Source organism: Oreochromis aureus, linkage group 4 (genome assembly GCF_013358895.1).
Source record: "Oreochromis aureus strain Israel breed Guangdong linkage group 4, ZZ_aureus, whole genome shotgun sequence".
Taxonomy (NCBI): domain Eukaryota; kingdom Metazoa; phylum Chordata; class Actinopteri; order Cichliformes; family Cichlidae; genus Oreochromis; species Oreochromis aureus.
Genome location: NC_052945.1, coordinates 14,160,331 through 14,187,488, shown reverse-complemented (window position 1 = coordinate 14,187,488; position 27,158 = coordinate 14,160,331). Strand labels below are relative to the sequence as shown.

At 37.7% G+C, this 27,158-nt stretch overlaps 2 protein-coding genes across 4 annotated transcripts; both read left to right on the top strand.

Moving 5' to 3' along the window:
- The first annotated feature begins 431 nt into the window (after positions 1-431).
- Positions 432-5,765, top strand: LOC116336335 (immunoglobulin lambda-1 light chain-like). Its single transcript, XM_039611086.1, has 4 exons — positions 432-484; positions 574-896; positions 4,519-4,552; positions 5,311-5,765. The coding sequence occupies exons 1-4, from the start codon at positions 445-447 to the stop codon at positions 5,631-5,633; spliced, it is 720 nt and encodes a 239-aa protein (XP_039467020.1). The 5' UTR covers positions 432-444; the 3' UTR covers positions 5,634-5,765.
- Positions 2,370-26,805, top strand: LOC116336336 (immunoglobulin lambda-1 light chain-like). 3 transcript variants are annotated; one of them, XM_039611084.1, is made up of 4 exons: positions 2,370-2,531; positions 8,149-8,476; positions 25,293-25,324; positions 26,205-26,805. In XM_039611084.1, the coding sequence occupies exons 1-4, from the start codon at positions 2,492-2,494 to the stop codon at positions 26,525-26,527; spliced, it is 723 nt and encodes a 240-aa protein (XP_039467018.1). In that variant the 5' UTR covers positions 2,370-2,491; the 3' UTR covers positions 26,528-26,805. The 3 variants fall into 3 exon arrangements, with proteins under 3 accessions (XP_039467018.1, XP_039467017.1, XP_039467019.1); XM_039611083.1 differs by lacking the exon at positions 2,370-2,531 and adding an exon at positions 8,006-8,062 and having other exon boundaries at positions 26,205-26,804; XM_039611085.1 differs by lacking the exons at positions 2,370-2,531; positions 8,149-8,476 and adding exons at positions 20,604-20,658; positions 20,742-21,067 and having other exon boundaries at positions 25,291-25,324.
- The last annotated feature ends 353 nt before the right edge of the window (positions 26,806-27,158 follow it).

The window sequence follows — 27,158 nt, the reverse complement described above, 5'->3', positions numbered from 1 at the left end:
GCAAGGAATACTTGAATTAGAGACACTACAGCTTTCATGAATTCTGAAAAAACATTAAATATTTCCAGTCATTCCATAAGGAGTGAAAAAATACTGATAATGAATGCATTAAAAAAATTACCTTCAACTTTAATAACAATACACTCAGTTTGTTAGATGAGCCCAGTGTTGCAACCACTAATATTACCACCAGGTATAATTAGTCAGTAGTAGTTGCAGTATATTATTTGATGATAAATGTGAAGGCTCAAACCAGCGGCAGTGGTAAAAAAAATATCTAGTAAAGGCACTGGACATTACTTAACAGAAAATATAAAGTTTTTAAGGAAACAATCAAGAGAGAGTGCGAGCGACATAGCTCCTCCTCCTCCTAGTTGTATTAAATTGCTACTCTAGTACCTCCTCTTCAAATCTTACCGTCAAATCTCAGCTGACATTGACAACATGCTGGTGACTCTCTGTACTCTGATCGCTGGTCTAACATGTAAAGAGTCTTATATACCAAATTATAAAGGCAAGAATTATCAGTGAGTGATTGTTTCTCTTGACTTCATGTCTTTCTGTTGTTTGCAGGTGTGAGTGGTGTGACGGTGGTGACACAGAAACCTCCTGTTTTATCAGTGAGCAAAGGAGAGACAGCCACTATGGACTGTAACCTGGGGACTGTAGTTAACAGTGCTCGTTGGTATAAACAGATTCCAGGAGGAGTTCCTCAGTATATGCTGAGGATGTTTCATGAATGGACATCTCCAAAATATAGCTCTGGATTCTCCTCTCCAAAATTCAATTCTACTCATCAGTCAGGTTCAGATTATCGTTTGATCATAAACAATGTGGAGGAGGGAGACTCTGCAGTCTATTACTGTCACACATGGGATGACTCTGCTAAAGAGGAGGTATCACAGTAATTTACACCATGACAAAAACCTCCTCACTGTTACTTCTGCTTTTTTTTCAGTGAGCAGTGGGATCTCTGCCAGCACTGCTGTTCAGACACCAGCACAGACTTTCCAAATCAGCAGTGACTTTGTGAAAACCATCAAGACACCAGAATGTCACACTTAATAGATACCTGTGTAATGCATGTGCTGTTAGCTCATTTGTCTACATTTTAGAAATCACAAAAACAGGTAAAAGGTTTAACCCACATGTGCAGATGTCATTGTGTCTTTCTCTTGACTCCGTGTCTTCTTGTTGTTTGCAGGTGTGAGTGACACAGAAACTTCCTGTTGTATCAGTGAGAAAAGGAGAGACAGCCAGCTCGGACTGTAACCTGAGGACTGCAACTGACCAGTCTGCTCGCTGGCATAAACATATTCCAGGAGGAGACAATCAGCATGTACTGAAGTTTCGTCATGACTGGAGTTCTCAAAAAATATGGTTCAGGTTTCTCCTCTCAAAATTCACATCAAGTCATCAGTCAACATCAGATTATCATCATCAGTGTGGAGGAGGGAAACTCTACAATCTATTACTGTCAGGGGACAGCTTCACAAGGGATGCTGCATCACAAATTTACACTGTGACATAAACCTTTTCACAGATACTTCTGCTTGTTCATACTTTATACTGATCACAGAGCTGTCAAACAAACTCACCAGCTGCACACAGTTGGAGATGTGAGTCCTCATTTATTTTAAGATGTGACCAATCTGACGGCTCATCCAGCTTTACAACAAGATTCTCCTCGGACTGATTCACCTCTATTCAACTTTATTACCAAGCAGGCAGAGGCAGGAGACTCTGTTTGCTATTTCCATGAGACTTGGGGTGGTTGTGCTGTTGAAGCTGAATCACATTGATTGAGGCTGTGACAAAAAACCTAAATTAGAGACATTACAGTTTTAAAAAGAATCCAACATTACTCATCTCAAATCATTAAATCTCGAACAAAACATGTAATGGTGTTACATTAGTGGTTGGAGGCAGATGGCATATGGCATTTCTGCTTTCAGCTTAACTTACAGAGTCATCCCATGTCTGACAGAAATACTGAGCAGAACAGTGACTCAGACTGTCACACAAACCTGAGATACACAACAACTTTCATGATATCTGAAAAACATCAAACATAAACACACTTCTTTTCAAATTATTTTCAGCTTTTATAAGCCTTACATTAAGTAATCCTCACTTTTTGTTAAAGGTATGGTTTAATTTTTGTTTAAATTATCTACTTGATATCACTTGTTGAGAAACTTAAATCTATCTGTAAATTCTGAAAAGGGATCAAGTTAAAACTTGACATGAAAATATTGTAAAAATTAAAAAAAGAAAAAAGAAGGAAAGAAATAACAACAAGAAGCTGATGATGCTGAAAACATTACCAAGTCAAGTCAAGATGAGAAATATACGTATGTATTTTTAAGCTCCTCCTCCTGTTAGTTGTATTAAAAGGCTCCTTCAGCACCTCCTCTCTTCATCCTACAGAAGCAGTACAGCCACTTTAAGGTTACAAATTAGAAGTACATTCTCAGCTCACACCGATAACATGCTGGTGACTCTTTGTGCTCTCATCACTGCTCTAACATGTAAACACCTTGACTTATATTGCACACATATGTACTAATGTCAGTGTGTTTCTCTTGACTCCATGTCTTCTTATTGTTTGCAGGTGTGAGTGGTGTGACAGTGGTGACACAGAAACCTCCTGTTTTATCAGTGAACAAAGGAGAGACAGCCACCATGGACTGTAACCTGGGGACTGTTACTGACCAGTCTGCTCGGTGGTATAAACAGATTCCAGGAGGAGTTCCTCAGCATGTAGTGAGGTTTCATCATGGCTGGAGTTCTCCACGCTATGGCTCTGGGTTCTCTGCTCCAAAATTCACATCCACTCATCAGTCAACAACAGATTATCGTTTGATCATCAGCAATGTGGAGGAGGGAGACTCTGCAGTCTATTACTGTCACACATGGGATGACTCTGCTAAAGAGCATGCATCACAGTATTTTACACCATGACAAAAACCTCCTCACTGTTACTTCTGCTTTTTGAAACCAACCTACTAACTGTTAATAAACAATGAATTACTCTATTTTGAGAGTATTATTTTCTCTCTTACCAATTCTTATTTTTCATTGAGGGACTCTCAGTTCTGTTCACTATCTAACCTTTTATTACCACTTGACTTTGACAACATACATTCTGTTGATGTTCTCCTCAGAGAGAACCCAGAGCCAAGCATCAGCCATAAATGCTGATGCTTGGTATTTCTGTCAGACATGGGATGGCTCTGATTAAGACATACAGACATAAATAAAATAGAAGCAAATATTTCCGTTGTGTGTGTTTTTAGGAACACCTCTTTATATCATATGTTGTTTTAAAGGAAGAATATTAACCCTCATTCACTGTGACAAAAAACTAAATGAGAGACTCTACAGATTTTATAAATAAATTCTAACCATTTGAAATCATTACATTTTTTTGACTTTAACTTTTTTTTGTTAATTTGTTGTTGTACTGTGCATTTAAAATATAGAGCAAGCTAAAAAGATAACCCTGCCCTCCTTGCATCGGTGTGTACTAGTTGGTAAATAGGCATGTAATATGTATTATGTATTATTTTTAGATTTGATGAGGCAAATCTAAAAATAGACAATAGTGCTTACCTTGTCAAATCTATAAGGTTAAAGCTGTGTAAATGCTGCCCCCAGCCCAGCAGCCAGAGTCTAAACTTCAACAGGTAACAAAAGCAGTGATGAGCAGTCAGACTGCAGCCTCCTTTTCTACCTGTTCATGTTTCTAAACTAGAATCACAGTGACGACTGCTGTGCTGATGGCTTTGAGTTCACACCTTAACACTAAGAGAAAGATCATGTGTGTCCTCCTTAGGATATGGATTTCTGTTGGTGTATGGGACTGTAGCCTCAGGTTTATATAGTTCACTGGCAATTATGAGACAATGAATTTTAGGCCATTTCATGGAGAAACGCAAAAGTAATGTAACTAGTAGCGTAAAGAATTACTTTCTACTGGGAATAATTCAATCATGTGCATTATCTTTAAGAATAGTAATGAGTAATGTATAAAACATTACTTTTTTTGAGTAATAACCCAACAATGATCACAGCAAAGAGGGGAAATACTTCTAACAAGTTCAAATGTTTGACCACACAGCGTGCAAATGATTTGCATGAATGTAATGTGTTTAATATGCTTTTTAGTGATGTTGGTGACTCTAGAAGCAAAGCCAGTGAGAATCAGAGAGAATCAATTAGGAATCAAATTGATAAATAATATTGATAATCACTAAATCACTAAATTCTTCTCAAGTCCCATCCCTGTGCTGTATTTTTATTGTAGCTATATTTTTCCACTTTATGGGTTTGGGCTCTCCTCTCCAAAATTCACATGTACCCATCAGTCAACATCAGATTAGCATTTGATCAACAATATAAGAAGTGACACTGACAGTGAAAGTTGGTCTCAATTGGATGTTTCAGTTCCTCTCCCCTCATCAGTGACAGTCAGGAGGGTTTTGTACAGCCATGTATACAAACTGAATCACTGTGGTATTCGGACAAGGCACCAAGCTGATTGTGACAAGTAAGTACTTTTAAACTGATGATGAAACAGGAGGTATTTGTGTTTATGCTTAGATTCTCTAATTTTCTCATTTCTCATATACTTAGATTTTTCTTTAGACTTTTTTTTTTTTGCTGTTTCATGCAGTCTGCAAGCTACAGAGTTGATCACACGTTGTAATGTGACTTAAGTTCTTCATTAGTGCACAGACACAGATATTGAACTTATATTATTATTATAAAATGATAGTATTATCTACCTTTCAGAAAACATTTTTTAAATAATATTTGCTGGAAATTATTCCATGTTCTCTCAAACATTTGACCTAAGGTGGAAAAACGACTATAATTCAACAATCTGACCTTAACCTTAGTGTTGCTTGATTTTAGAATTAAACCCATTTTGTCTGCAGTTTGTCATAGCTGGTATTGTTTTATTTCACAAGGATGAAAAAATAATTATATGATTAAAAAAAAATCTAGTTTTTTTGTTCTGTTCTTAGATGACTATTCCTTATTTTTTTGCAGATGTCATTGTCTTTTATGCGAGTTCTTTATTTTATAATAAATATCATCTTCATCCAATATCTCTGGCCTGATGATGATGTTGTAAGACATAACTTTTATGTATTTTGGAGAAGTTATTTTAGCTATTTTGGGAGTTAAAGTATAGTATTTTTTTCATCCATTACTTTATATTGATCCATTCTCATCCATTTCTAGTTTTTATTTATTCATTTTTTATTTTTATTTTTTTAAATGTCCTTCATGTATTTTCAGGCTCCAGCCTCCCTCCTCCTGTCCTGACAGTCTTCCCTCCGTCCAGTGCTGAGCTCCAGTCCAACACAGCTTCTCTGATCTGTCTGTCCAGTCAGTCTGTGCCTTTTGCAGATGTGAGCTGGTTGGCTGGTGGGAGTCCAGTGAGCAGTGAGATCTCTACCAGCACTGCTGTTCAGAGACCAGACCAGACTTACCAAATCAGCAGCTCTCTGACCATCCAGACATCAGACTGGAACATGGATAAGGTTTATACATGTAAAGTGTCTTTGGGCTCACAGACTTCAGAGAAAGCCATCAGCAAATCAGCCTGTAGCACTGACTAGCAGACGGGTCAGAATCAGCATTTAAAGTTTGCTCTTCAATCCTTTTGGTATTTTTTTTGTGTGCATGTGTATATGTAAGAAAATACTAGCAGTTGATGTTTGCTATGCATTTATTCTGTAATATGATAATAAAAAATATTGCAAGTGAACATTTGAGACAATGTAGCATTTTCTTCTTCTGCCAGTTTGAATTTCCTCAACTCTTCTGTATGTCTATGTGCTAGTGTGTGCATGTCCATAAGTTCTTTACTTGTGGTGAGGTTATCATAGCTTCATGTTAGTTTCCAAACTTCCACTTCAAAAAACAAAAGTAAAAAAATTCCTGAGTATTTTATTATTATTATTTTATTAGTATATTAAAAAAAATATAGAGAATTAGAGTGCCTGAAAAGATAATTAATATTTTATGTTCTGGTTTAAGTTTCCTGCAATAAACGTGGTTTGAAAAGAAACCCCCCAAAATGAGTACTAACTGAAACTATCTACACCTCCCCCTCTGTCTTCTAGGATGCACCTGGAGGCTTCTTCTCTGTATTTAGAGTTTTATGCAAATCAAGTCCTAAGTGAAAGGGGACTGTCCCTGACTGGAAAAATCCAAAAATGTTAACCTTTTTATTATTTTATAAATAATCATTGTTGCTTTTAAACTTGGCTTATGGACAAAAAAAGGAGAAATCCTTCGTGATGATAAAATAATATGCAAAGACCAGAAATTGATGTCACTTTTATATGTGAGGTTAAAAAAAATACCTATGACTCGAACCTTATTCCCCTTGAATGTTATATGAACCTTATAAAAAAATATATATATATTTTTTTATTCGTCACTGTGAAGGCTCAAAGATGTTAAATGGTAAATAACTATTCAGATAATATCAGTCAAAAGTTAAAGTGTGTTTTAATTTTTCCAAAGGTGGAAAGGCGAAAATGCTGAAAATCACTGATGCTGAAAGTCAAATAAATAAGTTGGTAAATAGTAAATGGCCTGTATTTATATAGCGCTTTAACAGTCCCTAAGTACCTCAAAGCGCTTTACATATCCAGTCATCCACCCATTCACACACTGGTGATGGCAAGCTACATTGTAGCCACAGCCACCCTGGGGCGCACTGACAGAGGCGAGGCTGCCGAACACTGGCGCCCTCTGACCACCACCAGTAGGCAACGGGTGAAGTGTCTTGCCCAAGGACACAACGACCGAGACTGTCCAAGCCGGGGCTCGAACCGGCAACCTTCCGATTACAAGGCGAACTCCCAACTCTTGAGCCACGATCACCCAAGAGTAGAAAATAAATGTGTAAAAAATAAATAGCATTGTAAAATAAATATATTTTCCCCACAAGGGGGAGTCATTGTCCAATCAGTCTCAGCCACTGAAGAGTGCGATTTTATTTAAAAGTATTGAGGTAATAAGTAGTTGATATAAAGGAATTCCTGTAAACTACTGCATTGTGGTTTTGCTGCAAATTAACTTAAAGCTTCATCTAACTTAAAACTTCATTATATTTTGATCTGTGTAGGCTTATTAGGGGAAATATGAATCAGATGAATCATCTGTATGAGATCTAGTCTCAGTTTCCTGTTGTTAGCTGACAGGAGTGACACCAGGTGTCAGTGCCTGCTGCTGTGCCCATCTGCCTCAAGGTTTGATGTGTGTCTGTTCAGTGATGCTCTTCTCCCAGAGAACTGACACTTACTGGATATTTACTCTGTTTGGGGACCATATGACCATGTAAAACCTAGAGATGACTGCTGGAAAATACTAGTAGATCAGCAGAAATAATTTGGAAATTATTTAAATTACCATAAAGGTTTTTGCTGCACATCAGTTTATTGTGTCTTCTGTATATTCTGGGAGATTTCTCATCTTTAGGACAGCAATCTCCACAGAAAGACTTTGGGAAAGGGTGACTCGGTAAATAAAGCACAGTAACTCAATATTGCAAGGAAAACTTGAATAAGACACTACAGCTTTCATGAATTCTGAAAAACATTAAATCTTTCCAGTCATTCTGGAAGGAGTGAAAAAATACTGACAATGAATGAACTTCTTCTTTTTTTAAAATTACCTTCAACTTTAAAAACATTAGACTCAGTTTGTTAAATGAGCCCAGTGTTGCTACCACTATTACCACCAAGTGTAATTAGTCAGTAGTAGTGGCAGTATATTATTTGACTCAAACCAGTGGCAGTGGTAAAAAGATACCTAGTAAAAACACTTGACATTATTTATTAGAAAATATAGAACATTTAAGAGAATTTAACAAAGGAAACAATCCAGAGAGAGAGTGTGAACGCCATAGCTCCTCCTCCTCCTAGTTGTATTAAATTGCTACTCCAGTACCTCCTCTTCTAATCTTACCGTCAAATCTCAGCTGACATTGACAACATGCTGGTGACTCTCTGTACTCTGATCACTGCTCTAACATGTAAAGAGTCTTATATACCAAATTATACAGTAAGAATTATCAGTCAGTGTGTTTCTCTTGACTCCATGTCTTCTTGTTGTTTGCAGGTGTGAGTGGTGTGACGGTGGTGACACAGAAACCTCCTGTTTTATCAGTGAGGAAAGGAGAGACCGCCACCATGGACTGTAACCTGGGGACTGTTACTAACAGTGATGCTCGTTGGTATAAACAGATTCCAGGAGGAGTTCCTCAGTACGTGCTGAGGTTTCATCGCAGCTACAGTTCTTCATATTATGGCTCTGGGTTCTCTGCTCCAAAATTCACATCCACCCATCAGTCAACAACAGATTATCGTTTAATCATCAAGAATGTGGAGGAGGGAGACTCTGCAGTCTATTACTGTCAGACATGGGACAGCTCTGCTAATGAGTTCGCATCACAGTGATTTACAGTGTGACAAAAACCTCCTCAAGGATACTTCTGCTTTTTGAGATTTTTTACACATACTGATAACAAAGACATCATAGAAGCTCAGTGTAAACACACCAGCTGTTCTTAACTTTTTTTAGTGACAACCATCAGACTATTCAAATATTGTTTCACCATATGATTGACAAATACACACAAAAAAGTTATTGACATATGGCTCTTAAATTAATTTTGATGAATCAGAAAGTAGATGTGTGAGGATAAGCATATTATAGATAAACATTTGTTCTTCTCTAACTGCTTTTATAGAAATACTTTATATGTCAGACATGTGAAAAATGAATATGAACCAGAATCACCGATGATAAGAATTCAATCATAGATTTTTGTATTCTCTGTACTTTCAGATTTCCCTTTCCCTCCTCAAGGTGGAAACACTTTAATATTTCTCTTTCTTTTTAAAATCACCATCAATTGTTTTTGGTCATCACATTTGCAAACAAACTTTCATTCATAATTTCCTGACATTTAGTCAGTTGTGTGATTGCAAAATTTAACAAAGGATGGTTTACACAGAACTAATGCTAAAATTACTTGATTGGCACCTTTTGAGAAACTTTAAAATCTAACACTAATTGATTTAAAATTTGAATGAAATCAGAAAGATAAAGTGTTAGATATATCAAATAAGAAATTCTTTCTTATGTAGTACATGAGTATAAAAGTGATTATTAAAACAAAAAAGCAGTTAAAAAGGAAAGAAATGAAAAAACAATCAGAAGATGATCACATTGTAACGGAGTAACAGGCAGGAGACATTGTCACCACCAATAGCTGTAAATGTAGTCAAGACAAAAATTATACATATTTTCAAAGCTTCTCCTGTTTGTTGTTTTATAAAAAGGCTCCTCCAGCACCTCCTCTCTTTATCCAACAAAGGTAGTAGTGGCTCTCAACCTTACAAGTCCATTCTCAGCTCAAACTGAAAACATGCTGGTGGCTCTCTGTGCTCTCATCCAGTCGCTTTTTTCCCCAAGTTCCTTAGACTGCCATGACCTGGATGACTGACAGCCTACAGATATGTTGGTAAATAATGATATAATTTCTCAACATATTCTTGTGTAAATGCTAAGAAGTCATCAGTGCATATTTTAACAAGAGGGTATATTTGTTTGAAGTTGTTGGTTGTAATAATAGTATTTACTGAGCAAGCTAGAGACTGGCCACATCTTTGCATGTGTAACAAGACTCCAAATTTGCAATCTACAGTAATGGAAACCTGCTGCGTAGGAGTGTCTAGGGATTTTCGTGTGCGAGAGGCATCCAGGCCATCCTCCAAGGCGGGGTTTTCGGCACCTCACTTGCTCCTCATCCAGGAACAATCAGAAGGAGGATTTTTAATCCGGCACTACCTGCTTCTCATCGCCAGTTTGTCCTGCTATCTCTGGTGCTAACTTGGCTTCCTAGTGGACTGATCCATAGTCCTCTGTCCTGTATCTAACGCTGCTCTATGTCCTCAGTTCCTATCAGATTCTCCTCCTGCCACATTCACGCTTCAGTTCTGGTCCGTTCTGGTCCGTATTGCACCAACTACTACAGTCAGATCCCAAACTAAGGACCATACTCACCTCGTTCACTCGCCTGCCTCCTGCCTGTTGTCACTCCTCCGGGACTGGACATCCTTCATTGTACTCACCCAAGTGGACACTCTCACAGACACCTCCCCCAGGACTCACCATCTCCAGTCTGCAAGTAAACACACCCCATGGCAGTATGTACTCACCTCTGGTCATTCACTTGCCTTCCTGCCCAGAAACCTCCCTCTCTTCTGTTGCAGAGTTCCCTGTTCCTTGGCTCTCCGTGTGGCTCCTGTGTTTAAGCATTTCAGCGCCCTCAATCTTCCTCGGCTCTAGCTCTGTTTAAGTTTCAGTTTCTAGCCATGTTCTTGTTTAAGTTCACATTTTGTAAATAAACCTTGTAAATAGTTTGACTCGTGTACTGAGTCTGCTCTTGGGTCCCATTCTTGTATTTCCAACAGTTCATGACAAAACTGAAATGAAATGTAAATTCTTGCACTTTTTTCACTTTTTTCTTCTTCTTCTTTTTCTTTTTTGTTTGGTTTAGTCTTCATTTGTTTCATTCATTTCACTCATTGTCGTGTTTTACATTTCTCTATAGCCAGAGACTACCAAAGTTTTGTCATTTTTTTCTTTATTTCTTTAAGAGCTAGAAGAATCAATAACTGGGACTCACATAGGATCCACATAGGGCTCAAGAACTTGGAAGAATCCCGATTATTGAGTCCTACGTGGGAAGTAATTTTCCTATAAAATATTAAATAGATCCAACAACATTACATCTCTTCGTCATTTCCTGCCTTTAAACAGTGTGGTTCCAAGTCCATTCAACACAGAGTGTCAACATGGTGGTGAAACACATGGCTACTGTTGTATCAGTGAAATTAAAAAAAATTTGTCATGTTGAAAAATATTGAGGAGGAGAATTTATTAAGAATTTATTTTCTCACAATGGTTTAAATTAATGAAGAAATACTGCACTTGGAAATAAATCTTCACTCTCAGTTAAGCGTCACCTCTTTTCTCCAGTCGGCAGTTCAAAATTTACACTGGTCTGTGGGCTATTATTTTAGGGCTTCCAGTGCAAACTGCTCCTGGGAACATAGACTCTGGTTCTAGCTATTTGTAAATGTCAGCAGTGCTGCATACAGTAGAAGTTAACATGTTATGTTATGTTCCATGTTCACTGAGGATTAATGAAATCGAGTGGATATTTGAACACACTACACAGTGTGAAATGAATGAAATGTGTAAAAGGAGAGTGATTATTAAAGTACTCTAAAAATAAAATACTGCAAATGAAATAGAACAAATAAATTAATAAAAGAGAAGGTCATGTGAATGTGAAGACAGATGCCATTTGGTGGAAAATGCGCAGAATCCAGTATGAATAAAAAGCAACAGAATGATGAAAGATATGAATCATCAGCTGCTTTAAATGTCTGTGAAGGTTCTCAGTCATCCAGGTCATCGTAGTCAAAGGAGTTTGCAAAGAAAAGCGCCTGGACTTCTTTGAGTTGCTTGAAGACGTTTCACCTCTCATCCGAGAAGCTTCTTCAGTTCAGCCAGGGTTTCACCCGAAACCCTGGCTGATTAGGTCCCACACCCGCTTTCACACCTTGGCTCATGTGATTAGAGGATCACCAGGGGGTCCTTTGTCCCTCCTTGGGGGGATACTCCCACTGGGTTTAAATCTGGGACTCTCGGCCATTTGACCTTAGAACTGAAGAAGCTTCTCGGATGAGAGGTGAAACGTCTTCAAGCAAGTCAAAGAAGTCCAGACGCTTTTCTTTGCAAAGTCCTTTGACAGCTGCTTTAAATATTGACCTGCAGCTGGCATTTAGTATTGACTTTGAGAACTATTTAGCTTTTGGGGCATGAAATTATGCATGATTGAGTTGATATATAAAATAAGTTGATACATAGATTTGGATGGAGGTTTATTGACACGTTATTGACAGGAGAGAGACCAGGAGGAGGGAGCAGAGGAGATTAAGAGTGCAGCAGATTGGTCAGATACCTAGAGAGGAGGACAGTTGATGAAAAGGTGAGCGTCCAAAAGACAAGCACACCTTTTAAAATGAGCTGTTATGGTGACATAAAAGCAGATGGTATTTATGGTAAAGTTTAAAAATTGAGCTAAGTACTGTCAGCATACTGTCTCGCATGTGAACACTTCATCAACATTTTTACTTTTTTTCCCTCAAGGTTTTACTCCTGTTGCTTAAAGTATCATGAGTATCATTCTGTGACATCAACCTTTAGGTAGTGTGTAATGTTGGATGTTTTATATTTATAATTATAATAACTTATAAAAGGGTCTACCAACACCTCTTGAGCCCACTGTCTTTTCAATGCTACCACCAGTTTTGATTAGTGATTGTAGTGGCAGTATTACCAGCTTCCTTTTATTTCAGAAATATAAACTTTACAAAAGAATGGGCCACACTAAGCAAAAGCTTAAATTCTCTACTTGATTTCATGTAATGATAAGTGTGAAGGCTCAGTCTAGTGCCAGAGCGAGAGAGAGAGAGAGAGAGAGAGAGAGAGAGAGAGAGAGAGATTCACAGCTCCTCCTCCTCCTAGTTGTATTAAATGGCTCAACTGAACCTTTTCTTCACATTTTATTGTCAATTCTCAGCTCATATCGACAACATGCTGGTGACTCTCTGTACTCTCATCACTGCATTAACATGTAAAGAGGACTTATACATCCAATCAGACCTCAAGAAAGATTTATTAGTCTGTTTGTTTCTCTTGACTCCATGTCTTCTTGTTGTTTGCAGGTGTGAGTGGTGTGACGGTGCTGACACAGAAACCTCTTCTATCAGTGAGGAAGGGAGAGACAGCCACCATGGACTGTAACCTGGGGACTGTTACTAATGATGCTCGTTGGTATAAACAGATTCCAGGAGGAGTTCCTCAGTATGTGCTGAGGATGTATCATAGCTGGAGTTCTCCAGAATATGGCTCTGGGTTCTCTGCTCCAAAATTCACATCCACTCATCAGTCAACAAAAGATTATCGTTTGATCATCAACAATGTGGAGGAGGGAGACTCTGCAGTCTATTACTGTCAGACATGGGACAGCTCTGTTAATGAGCACATATCACAGTGATTTACACTGTGACAAAAACCTCCTCACTGGTACTTCTGCTTTTTGAGATTTACACATCCTGATAACAAAGACTTAAGTGAAAGCTCAGTGTAAACTAACTACCTACAGAAAGTATTATTAAATAAATGTTATTTTTATTGACAAACATCAGAATTCAATAATGTTGTTTCATGATATGATTCACTAATACACACAAACAAGTCAGTCCTATATGGCTCTGAAATTAGTTTTGATGAATCAGAAAATTTAAAATTTGAACTAAGTACTGTCAGTATACTGTCTCATATATGAATACTTTATCAACATTTTCACTTGTTTTTCTCAAGGTTTTACTCCTGTTGCTTAAAATAACAAACAGTAACAAACAAGAAGAAATCAAATTTCACTGTTTGTTTATTTCAGTATCATTCTGTGACATCAAGCTCTAGGCAGTACATATTGGTTGATATTTTATATATCTATAATTATATTAATTTGACTATAAAATATGATAAATAACCTTTTAATTAAAAAGGTGCTGTTATTAAGAGGAACTCCAAAAGATTTCAGCGCTGTACTAAGACCCCAATGTTTCAAGTCTCCCAATGCACCTGAACCCCCTGTTTCAATGTTACCACCAGTTTGCATTAGTCGTAGTCACAGTAATAGCAGTATTACTTTTTTATATGAGTTTTACCAGCTTCCTTTTATTTCAGATATATAAACTTTACAAAAGAATGGTCCACACTAAGCAAAAACTGAAATCTACTTGATTTTATTTAATGATAAATGTGAAGGCTCAATCTAGTGGCAGTGGTAAAAAGATATCCAGTTAAATCAGAAATGATAGATAATTTAACAGAATTTAACAAAGGAACCAATTCAGAAAGAAAGAGATAGAGAGAAGCAGAGAGAGAGAGAGAGAGAGAGAGAGAGAGAGAGATTCACAGCTCCTCCTCCTCCTAGTTGTATTAAATGGCTCAACCAGCACATTTTCTTCACATTTTCTTGTCAATTCTCAGCTCACATCGACAACATGCTGCTGACTCTCTGTACTCTGATCACTGCATTAACATGTAAAGAGGACTTATACGTCCAATCAGACCTCAAGAAAGATTTATTAGTCTGTTTGTTTGTCTTGACTCCATGGCTTCTTGTTTGCAGGTGTGAGTGGTGTGAATGTGGTGACACAGAAACCTCCTGTTTTATCAGTGAGCAAAGGAGAGACAGCCACCATGGACTGTAGCCTGGGGACTGTTACTCTCAGTAACGCTCGTTGGTATAAACAGATTCCAGGAGGAGTTCCTCAGTTTGTACTGAGGTTTCATCATACCTACAGTTCTTCATTTTACGGCTCTCGGTTCTCTGCTCCAAAATTCACATCCACTCATCAGTCAACAACAGATTATCGTTTAATCATCAACAATGTGGAGGAGGGAGACTCTGCAGTCTATTACTGTCAGACATGGGACAGCTCTGTTAATGAGTACGCATCACAGTGATTTACACTATGACAAAAGCCTCCTCACGGATACTTCTGCTTTTTGAGATTTTTACAAATACTGATAACAAAGACATCTTGGAAGCTCAGTCTAAACACACTACCTGTTATTAATTTTTTTTAGTGACAACCATCAGACTATTCAAATATTGTTTCACCATATGATTGACTAATACACACAAAAAAGTTATTGACATATGGCTCTTAAATTAATTTTGATGAATCAGAAAGTAGATGTGTCAGGATAAGCATATTACAGATAAACATTTGTTCTTTTTGAAGCAAGATCGATCAACTGCAGACCAGACAACAAACGACGGAGGCACCAGACAAATGCAATCAAACGATGAGTTTATTAACACAGGAGAGGAAACATCAGCATGTGTCTTCCTCTGACAAAAATACATTGAATGCTGGTTTCATAGCATAGAAAATTAACGCCCACACATACACGTCAATACAGGTCAAAAATACATTGTTTACAGACATGAGCACGTCTCGTACATCTTAATAACTATAAACAGTCATATAACTTCTCTTTTCTATAACACCTGCCTTTTAAGGTAATAAACTTCAAGCTTCGGGATCGTTAAGAGCTAATAATTGACCCTCGTCACCAATCACTAAGTAAACAGAATTGGCGCAGGTCTCAAAAAGAAGCAGAAGACACTTGGGCTTTCGCTCAGGCCTGTTGCTAGATTTAATGTGTATTGTAAGCATGCATGCAATTAACCTGCTATGTTCTCATCTTCCCTCAACATGTATCACCTGGACACTCTCACCAGTGAAGCTTAAAACCCTCTTGGATGGAACATCAACTCTAAACAAGCACAGTTATGCATTGTGTATAGAATGAACTCAACCTGTGAATAGAAAGGTCAATGTGATAACAAACATATTCAATGCAATATGAACGCTATAAGAAATATTACTGATAAAATAATACTGTAAAACATGTTGTTAATGCATTTATCATAAGGCAGGTTACATGGTAACAATAAAAGAATCTCTGAATCCTAACATTCTCTAACTGCTTTCATAAAAACACTTTTCATGTCAGACATGTGAAAATGAATATGAACCAGAATCACTGACGATAAGAGTTCAAACATAGATTTTTGTACTCTGTATTTTCAGGATTCCCTTTTCCTCCTCAAGGTGGAAACACTTTAATATTTCTCTTTCTTTTTAAAATAGCCATCAACTGTTTTTGGTCATCACATCTGCAAACCTTCATTCATAATTTTCTGAAACTTAGTAAGTTGCGTGATCGCAAAATTTAACAAAGGATGGTTTACACTGAACTAATGCTGAAACAACTTGATTGGCACCTTTTGAGAAACTTTAAAATTTAACAATACTTGATTTAAAATTTGAATAAAATCAGAAAGATAAAGTGTTAAATATAGCAAATAAAAAATTCTTTCTTAAGTAGTACATGAGTATAAAAGTGATTATAAAATTAAAAAAAACAATTAAAAAAGAAAGAAATTAAGATGATCACATTTTAATGGAGTGACAGACAGGAGACATTGTCACCACCAATAGCTGTAAATGTAGTCAAGACAAAAATTATACATATTGTCAAAGCTCCTCCTCCTGTTTGTTGTTTTATAAAAAGGCTCCTCCAGCACCTCCTCTCTTTATCCAACAAAGGTAGTAGTGGCTCTCAACCTTACAAGTCCATTCTCAGCTCAAACTGAAAACATGCTGGTGGCTCTCTGTGCTCTCATCCAGTCGCTTTTTTCCCCAAGTTCCTTAGACTGCCATGACCTGGATGACTGACAGCCTACAGATATGTTGGTAAATAATGATATAATTTCTCGACATATTCTTGTGTAAATGCTAAGAAGTCATCAGTGCATATTTTAACAAGAGGGTATATTTGTTTGAAGTTGTTGGTTGTAATAATAGTATTTACTGAGCAAGCTAGAGACTGGCCACATCTTTGCATGTGTAATGAGACTCCAAGTTTGCAATCTACAGTAATGGAAACCTGTTGCGTAGGAGTGTCTAGGGATTTTCGTGTGCGAGAGGCATCCAGGCCATCCTCCAAGGCGGGGTTTTTGGCACCTCACTTGCTCCTCATCCAGGAACAATCAGAAGGAGGATTTTTAATCCGGCACTACCTGCTTCTCATCGCCAGTTTGTCCTGCTATCTCTGGTGCTAACTTGGCTTCCTAGTGGACTGATCCATAGTCCTCTGTCCTGTATCTAACGCTGCTCTATGTCCTCAGTTCCTACCAGATTCTCCTCCTGCCACATTCACGCTTCAGTTCTGGTCCGTTCTGGTCCGTATTGCACCAACTACTACAGTCAGATCCCAAACTAAGGACTTCCATACTCACCTCGTTCACTCGCCTGCCTCCTGCCTGTTGTCACTCCTCCGAGACTGGACATCCTTCATCGTACTCACCCAAGTGGACACTCTCACAGACACCTCCCCCAGGACTCACCATCTCCAGTCTGCAAGTAAACACACCCCATGGCAGTACGTACTCACCTCTGATCATTCACTTGCCTTCCTGCCCAGAAACCTCCCTCTCTTCTGTTGCAGAGTTCCCTGTTCCTTGGCTCTCCTTGTGCCTCCTGTGTTTAAGCATTTCAGCGCCCTCAATCTTCCTCGGCTCTAGCTCTGTTTAAGTTTCAGTTTCTAGCCATGTTCTTGTTTAAGTTCACATTTTGTAAATAAACCTTGTAAATAGTTCGACTCGTGTACTGAGTCTGCTCTTGGGTCCCATTCTCGTATTTCCAACAGTTCATGACAAAACTGAAATGAAATGAAATGTAAATTCTTGCACTTTTTTCACTTTTTTCTTCTTCTTATTTTTCTTTTTTGTTTGGTTTAGTCTTCATTTGTTTCATTCATTTCACTCATTGTCGTGTTTTACATCTCTCTATAGCCAGAGCCTATCAAATTTTTGTCATTTTTTTCTTTATTTCTTTAAGAGCTAGAAGAATCAATAACTGGGACTCACATAGGATCCACATAGGGCTCAAGAACTTGGAAAAATCCCGATTATTGAGTCCTACCTGGGAAGTAATTTTCCTATAACATATTAAATAGATCCAACAACATTACATCTCTTCGTCATTTCCTGCCTTTAAACAGTGTGGTTTCAAGTCTATTCAACACAGAGTGTCAACATGGTGGTGAAACACATGGCTACTGTTGTATCAGTGAAATTAAAAAAAAATTGTCATGTTGAAAAATATTGAGGAGGAGAATCTATTAAGAATTTATTTTCTCACAATGGTTTAAATTAATGAAGAAATACTGCACTTGGAAATAAATCTTCACTCTCAGTTAAGCGTCACCTCTCTTCTCCAGCTGGCAGTTCAAAATTTACACTGGTCTGTGGGCTATTATTTTAGGGCTTCCAGTGCAAACTGCTCCTGGGAACATAGACTCTGGTCCTAGCTATTTGTAAATGTCAACAGTGCTGCATACAGTAGAAGTTAACATGTTATGTTATGTTCCATGTTCACTGAGGATTAATGAAATCTAGTGGATATTTGAACACACTACACAGTGTGAAATGAATGAAATGTGTAAAAGGAGAGTGATTATTAAAGTACTCTAAAAATAAAATACTGCAAATGAAATAGAACAAGGGTAGCATGGTGGCACGGTGGTTAGCACTGTTGCCGCACAGCAAGAAGGTCCTGAGTTCAATTCCACCATCAGGCCGGGTCTTTCTGTGTGGAGTTTGCATGTTCTCCCCGTGTTTGCGTGGGTTCCCTCCAGGTACTCCGGCTTCCTCCCACCGTCCAAAGACATGCAACTTTTGGGGATAGGTTAATTGGATAATCCAAATTGCCACTAGGTGTGAATGTGAGTGCGTATGGTTGTCTGTCCCTGTGTGTTGGCCCTGTGACAGACTGGCAACCTGTCCAGGGTGTACCCCGCTTCTCGCCCTATGACAGCTGGGATAGGCTCCAGCGCCCCCTGCGACCCTGAAAAGGATAAGCGGAAGTGAATGGATGGAAATAGAACAAACAAATTAATAAAAGAGAAGGTCATGTGAATGTGAAGACAGATGCCATTTGGTGGAAAATGCACAGAATCCAGTAGGAATAAAAAGCAACAGAATGATGGCTGATATGAGTCATCAGCTGATTTAAATATTGACCTGCAGCTGGCATTTAGTATTGACTTTGAGAACTATTTACCTCTTGGGGCATGAAATTATGCATGATTGAGTTGATATATAAAATAAGTTGATACATAAATTTGGATGGAGGTTTATTGACACATTCTTTTTTGCAATTAGGACAGAAGAGAAATCAGGAGGAGGGAGCAGAGGAGATTAGGAGTGCAGCAGATTGGTGAGATACCTAAAGAGGAGGACAGGTGAAGAAAAGGTGAGCATCCAAAAGACAAGCACACCGTTTAAAATGAGCTGTTATGGTGCCATAAAAGCAGATGCTATTTATTCCCTCAAGGTTTTACTCCTGTTACTTAAAGTATCATGAGTATCATTCTGTGACATCAACCTTTAGGTAGTGTGTAATGTTTGATGTTTTATATTTATAATTATAATAACTTTTAAAAGGGTCTACCAACACCTCTTAAGCCCACTGTCATTTCAATGCTACCACCAGTTTTGATTAGTCATCGTAGTGGCAGTATTACCAGCTTCCTTTTATTTCAGATATATAAACTTTATGAAAGAATGGGCCACACTAAGCAAAAGCTTAAATTCTCTACTTGATTTCATGTAATGATAAATGTGAAGGCTCAATCTAGTGCCAGAGCGAGAGAGGGAGAGAGAGAGAGAGAGAGAGAGAGAGAGCGAGAGAGAGAGAGATTCACGGCTCAAATTATATTAAATGTTATTTTTCAGTGACAAGCTTCAGATTACAAATGCTGTTTCACCTTCAGACTGAGTAAAACAAAGTTTTAAAAGAATTGTTCATATATGGCTATTAAATTACAGTTTTGATTAATCAGAAAACAGACATTAGAGATGAACACATTGGAGGTAAATATTGTTTTCTTTTCTAACTACTTTTATAAGAACAGTTTTATGTCAGACATGGCTGTGAAAAATGAATATGAACCAGAAACACTCATGATATGAGCTTGTATGTCTTTTGAAGAGTCATCAGAATAAGCTCAGAACGAAATGGGACTGAAATTATTATATTAGTTTAGTGGACATCAGACATTTGGACATCTCCAAATACAGTCTAAACATAATCATTACAATTATGAAATTAGATGTCAGAATTGATTTGATTTATGAATGAAAGCTAATATCCCCTTCCAGTTCTTGTACCCTCTGTTTCTTTATGAGTTTTAGGATCTCTTCTCCCTACAGACCTTGAAAATCATGGTGGTCATACAAAATACTAAATGTAGTAGTTTTTGTTGTGGGGTATATTCATTTTTGCTTCAACCAATTTGAGTAAAACTGAAGATTTTGTGATCTAAGTTATATTATTAACCTTATTTCATGTTATGGAGATAAACAAGTGTTCAATAAAACTCAGCCTTGTGAAAATTTTGGAAACTGTTCTTCTGTTCATTGAGCTACTGATTAAATTTCTACTTTTTAAATGGAGTGTACTCATTTATGCTGAGCACTGTATGTATAGACACATAGTGAGGGAGAAAGGTGACCTGAGAAGAAACACTCAGTGAATCATAGGAATCCCCCCACTGTAAAAAGGAAGGATTCAGGGTCACCGGATCCAGTCCTAACTAAATGCTTCAGCAAAAAGGAAAAAAGGTTAAAAAAAGAAAGAAAGAAAAAATAATAATGTTGTAATGGGTTGATAGGCGGGAGAACAACACAAATAGTGATAAATATAGTAAAGACAAAAGATTTTGCATATACATTTTTGATGCTCCTCCTCCTGTTTGTCGTTTTATATAATGGCTCCTCCAGCACCTCCCCTCTTTATCCAATAAACGCAGTACAGTCCGTTTCGAAGCTACAAGTTCATCTTTCGTCAAACACTGAGAACATGCTGGTGACTCTCTGTGCTCTCATCACTGCTCTAACATGTAAACACTTTGACTTATATTGCACATTTGGACACAGATTTCAGTGTGTTTCTCTTGACTCCATGTCTTCTTGTTGTTTGCAGGTGTGAGTGGTGTGACGGTGCTGACACAGAAACCTCCTGGTTTATCAGTGAGGAAAGGAGAGACAGCCACCATGGACTGTAACCTGGGGACTGTTACTGGCAGCCATTGTCGCTGGTATAAACAGATCCCAGGAGGAGTTCCTCAGTTTGTGCTGTACTTTTATCATGGCTGGAGTTCTCCAAGCTATGGCTCTGGGTTCTCCTCTCCAAAATTCACATCCACTCATCAGTCAACATCAGATTATCGTTTGATCATCAACAATGTGGAGGAGGGAGACTCTGCAGTCTATTACTGTCAGACATGGGATGGCTCTGTTGATGAGTTCGTATCACAGTGATTTACACTGTGACAAAAACCTCCTCACAGATACTTCTGCTTTTTGATGCCCTTTCACATCCTGATATCAGAGCCATCAAGCAAACTCAGTGTAAATTCACTACCAACAGAAAGTATTATTAAATAAATGTTATTTTTATCAACAAACACCAGCCAGACTACACTAATATTGCTTTACCATATTACTGACTAATACACACAAAAAACGTTATTCATATGTGGCTCTGAATATAGTTTTGATAAATCAGAAGTACTGTCAGCGTACTGTCTCACATATGAATACTTCATCAAAATTTCTACTTGTTTTTCTCAAGGTTTTACTCCTGATGCTTAAAATAAAATAAAAAATAGTAACAACCAAGAAGAAATCAAATTTCACTGTACATAATGTTTGGTGTTTTATATTTATAATTATGTTATATTATATTATAAAATATCATAAATAACTTTTATTTTTAATTTCGCAAGATGTCACAAGTGCTATTAAATTTTTATTAATAAATCTTCAGACTACACTAAAGTTGTTTCACCATATGATTGATTAATATGCACAAAAAGGTAATTCATACATTCATATATGTAGATGTGTGAGGATAAGGATATTACAGACAAACATTTTTTCCTCTCTAACTGCTTTTATATGAACACTTTTAATGTCAGACATGTAAAAATGATTATGAACCAGAAAAACTGATGATATGACTTATAGTTACTGTTTCAAAGAGTCATCTCAATAAATTAGGAATATAAAGTGACTGGCATTACAGTGCTCAAATAGATTTTCCTTATCCCTTTCACAGTCGATTGTTTTTGATATAAAGCTTTGTGTCATGTTTTTTTTTTCTGTTTGTGTTGGCTGTGATATGCTGAGTATCTTTTACATTTTTTTCTTGTTGAATGTTCAGCCATAGATTTCTGTAGTTCCTGTACTTTTAGATTTCCCCTTCACCACTGCACCTCACTGGATTTTCACAGTGTGGAATTTGAAGGTGGAAACACGGATATATTTCTCTCGCTTTTTATACTCACTATCTACAGTTTCTAAGTCATAATATTTGCAAACAACCATTCATACTTGTTTTTGTGACATTTAGTCAGTTGTGAGATGTCACTACACGGTTTGACAAATCTTCTTTTCACTTTAGAATTCCAAAATGTAATAAAGAATAGCTGAAAGTACTTGACTGTCACATACATAGAACCTTCCCACATAGGAAGCAGGTCTGGCTCGGATCTGGTTTCAAGCCAGCACTGCTGGCTGACTTCTGGCATGATAAGACGTATGTCATCCAGATATGGGCCAGATAGCACTGTTTATGTGATGGCATGCCATATCTGGCCCGATTGTGGTTTGGTTTATATGCCCCAGGCTCATAGAAAACAGGTCTGGCCCGGATCTGGCATCGAGCTGGCACTTCTGACTGACTGGTGTCATGGCAGGGTGTATGTCAACCAGATGTGGACCAGGTCTGGCAATGATGGTACTATTTATGTTCCTATTTTCCTATTTTAGTTAGAAGACCCAAATGCCATGTTGTAATACTATACTGCTATGGTAGCCAATGTTTCAAATGCAGGTTTAACAGATTTGTGAGTGTATACTTTATCCAAAACCTAGTGAGGGTTTACTCATGTTTACCTCTGGGTGGCTGTAGCTCAGGCAGTAGAGCAGGTCATCTACTAATTGCAAGGTTAGTGGTTTGATCCCTGGCTCCACCACTCTGCGTGTCCAGATTGTGAATGTGTATGAATGTAGTTAAGAAGCACTCAGCTTAGAGAAAGTGTGTGATTGGGTGAATATGGCGAATATATAAGAATCAGTCTGAACAGAGTTTACTTTTGCACTATTATGTTCCGGCACATAGAATAGAATATTCTTTATTGTCATTGTCACAAGTACAATGAAATTGAGAGATGTCTCTGATCAGTGCAACATTCACAAAAATAAATAAATACTTAAAAACTATGTTGTAAATACTATAGAGAATAAAATAAAATACAATCTTCTCATACAGTAAATGCACCCAAGCAATCCAGGCCTAATGCCACATACAGTCACTCGACATACGTCCTAGTTGATATATCACTCAACAATCAAAACATTCCAACAGCAGGGCATAAATAAATGACAGCAGGGACAGTGAACGTCATCTACTCTTGGTAGCATTGAGACAGGATATTGCAATTGGGTAGAAACTGTGTTTGAGTCTGTTAGTCCTTGTGTATATTGTTCTATATCGTTTGGCTGAAGGCAACAGTTCGAACATGGAGTGTCCAGGGTGTGAAATGTCTTTTATAATGTTATGAGCTCTTTTGAGGCAGCGAGAACTGTGTAGATCTTCCAGTTTGAGGAGAGGGAAGCCGATTGTTCTTTGGGCAGCGTTGATTACTCCCTGTAGTGCTTTCTTCTGAGCCACTGTGCAGCTAGCGTACCAGATGCCTATGCAGTATGTTAGTATGCTTTCGATGGAGGCTCTGTAAAAAGACACCAACGTCTCTGTGTGATGTTGTTCTTTCTGAGTACTCTCAGAAAGTACAGTCTCTGTTGTGTCTTTTTCAGTAGCTCAGAGGTGTTCACACTCCATGATAAGTTTCCCTCTATGCTGACTCCCAAGAAGCGGAAGTCTGCCACCCTCTCCACACAGTCGTCGTTGATGATTAATGGTTGGATTTCTGTCTTACGTCTTCTGTAGTCGATTATGAGTTCTTTAGTCTTTTTCGTGTTTAAGAGAAGGTTATTATCCTTACACCATGAAGACAGCCGCTCCACCTCATCTCTGTAGACATGTTGTTATTACATGGCTTAATTAAGGTACACATTAGGCTGACATCTGGGGCCAGAGCTGAAACTGTTCTGGGCCAGCACAGGACCACCAGTGTGTCTGCAACTGGCCTTGTGCTGGCCCATGTGTGGGCCACCTCTGGCAAACCAGATCTGGGCCACCAAAGGGCCGTTATTCTTTGCGGTATGTGGGCCACGTGTAAGCACATTATGTGGGCCAGATCCGGACCATACCAATTTTGCTATGTGGGTTTTTGTCATGTGTGGCTGTGTGGCAGGCAGAATGAGGACCCACATGAAGGACTCACGAAAAACCAAGGAGGGAACTCAGGGAGGCAGCTTTAATGCTGTGTCAACAAACTTAAATAATACAAACAGAGGAAAAGAAAAAAAACTTAGAAACTAGGAACTAGGAACAGAAAAACTCGAAAACTAAGGAACTATGAACAGACTCAGAAGTAACCTGGGTGACAAGGAGCTCAGAGGAACATTCACAGCACACAGGGTAATGACACAACACCTGCAATAGAAAAAAACACAGGCAAATACACCAGGGGTTAACGAGGGAATGGGAAACAGGAGGAAAACACAGCTGGGACTAATCATACATAACAAGACGGGGCAGAAGCAAGACTGAAACCACTGAACACAGGACATAAAACAGGAAATACAAGACAGGCACGGAGACACAGATTTTATAAGGAGAAACGGCTGAAAGGGAAGAGCGAACACAGAGCACAGAGACAAGAGTAACTAAACATGAAACGTGGAACACGGGGAAGGGAAGGTAACAGAAAGCTGAGGACTATAACTAAGAATGTAACATAAGCAGAAAACAATAATGGGAATAAAACCATGAAAACCAACAAATCAAATGATATAGCTAATCAGAATACTTTATTAATCCCTGGGGAAATTATGTAATTATGTAATTAATTAATCAATTACATAATTATATAACTAATCAAACTAATCAAAAACACAACATGCTGGAATCCAGACCCAGTACCGTGACACTTTCAGCTTTAAAATCTAACTTTCTGATTTCATTCAGATTTTAAATCTATTATGGTTAAAGTTAAAGACATCAGTGTGAGATAATAAATCATATTCACTGCTTCAGCTTAGTCTTATGAGTAACAAGTTACAAATGTACTGTGTGATGCAGATGTGGATAAAGACATGAGAAAAACTGTGTTGCTCACATCTCAATCTGATTTGGACTTAAAAAAAAAGAAAAACAAACTTGAATGTGACAATAAAGTAAAAACTCAGTCATTCAATGTGTTAGGAAATATAAGCAGACTGATGAGGGGAAAATAAAGATGACAGTGAAAGTTGGTCTCAACAGGATGTTTCAGTTCCTCTCCCCTCATCAGTGACAGTCAGGAGGTTTTTGTACAGCCATGTATACAAACTGAATCACTGTGGTATTCGGACAAGGCACCAAGCTGATTGTGACAGGTAAGTGCTTTTAAACTGATTATAAAGCAGGAGAGATCTTCTTCATATTATTCAGTGTTTATGTTTTGATATCTTATGTTTCGGATTTTTATTCATCAATTATTAATATTCAAAAGAAGCCTTGAAATACAAGAACCTTCTTTTATTCACTTCTTCAGAACTGAAAAAGCTGAAGTTGAAGTTGAATTCAACTTGAATTACATTCAGTTAAAGTAATTCTTTAACTTTGTGATTAGAGACAGATATTGATCTCTGTCATTCCTATTAACCTTTGATGAGACATTGTTTAAAGACAAAATGTGAAAATAATTCAGTCTTCATTAGTAGTAACTAATCTAAAAGTCAAATCTCAAAAAGGCAAAACACTAAATTAAAATTGACATTCTGACCTTAATCTGGTTCAGTTTTAGAGCCAACTGTATTCTGTTTAACGTTTATCATAGCTGGTTTTGTTTTATTTCACATTAAAGAGTTTCAGACTAAAAAATACTGACTGATGTAAATGTTTATGTGTTTGAAATGTAACATTTCTACTGCTTTAGATACTCTTGATTTGTAGTTTTCTTGGAAGATATTAATTTGTTCAGTTTACTCAATTTTGTTATTTTATAGTAAATTGCTTCATGATGATGTTGTAGGACATAACCTGAAATGGTTTTCTTGTTTGTGTGTTTGTACATGAAATCTCAGCTGCTATAGAGGATTGGTTCTAATTTGGCAGAAGCTAAATTTTTTCACGGCTACAATAAGTTATCATTTATAATAGCACATAGATTATATTCATGCACTGCTGTCTGTTACACAGTTCTTTTCTTAAAAACTTTTCTAGTATTTAATTGATTTATTTCAATGTTTCTGAATGTTCTTCATGTATTTTCAGGCTCCAGCCTCCCTCCTCCTGTCCTGACAGTCTTCCCTCCGTCCAGTGCTGAGCTCCAGGCCAACACAGCTTCTCTGGTCTGTCTGTCCAGTCAGTCTGTGCCTTTTGCAGATGTGAGCTGGTTGGCTGGTGGGAGTCCAGTCAGCAGTGAGATCTCTACCAGCACTGCTGTTCAGAGACCAGACCAGACTTACCAAATCAGCAGCTCTCTGACCATCCAGACATCAGACTGGAACATGGATAAGGTTTATACATGTAAAGTGTCTTTGGGCTCACAGACTTCAGAGAAAACCATCAAGAAGTCAGAATGTTCCACTGAGTAGTAGAAGGGTCAGAATCAGCATTTAACATCTATCTGGCTCTTTAATGCTTCTGGCATTTGTTTAGTTCTCATTTTCATGTCATAAAATACGAGCAGTTACTGTTGTGACTGTTTGATTTATGTGCTCTACTGACCTTTGCTATATGTTTATTCAGCAAAATAATAATAAAAAAATATTGTAACAAAATGCTTGATGTGCATCCTGTATTTCCCCTTTTTGTCATATTTCTTGTTCTAGTTTAACTTACCTGCAATAGTAAAGAGGTTTGAAAAAAGATGAGTATTAAATGAAACTGAATTTTCTTTGACTGTCAGTGAAGCATCATCAATTTTACACCTCCTTCTCTCTATTTCCAGGATGCACCTGCGGACTTCTTGTCTGTTTTTAGAGTTTTATGCAAATCAAGTGGTGAGATTCTAAGTGTCAAGTAAGAGGGGACTGTCTACGACTGAAAACATTCTCAAATGTAAATCATTTATTTTCATATAACAATGCTGTTTGACAGGCCTCATACTCTGAAAATATTTTTTTTGACTTTAAGCCTGGATAATACATAAGGCTAAAATAAAGCAGGGAGTAGTATCTTGCTCAAGAATATTTGACATTACGACTCGAGCAGACAGGGATCAAA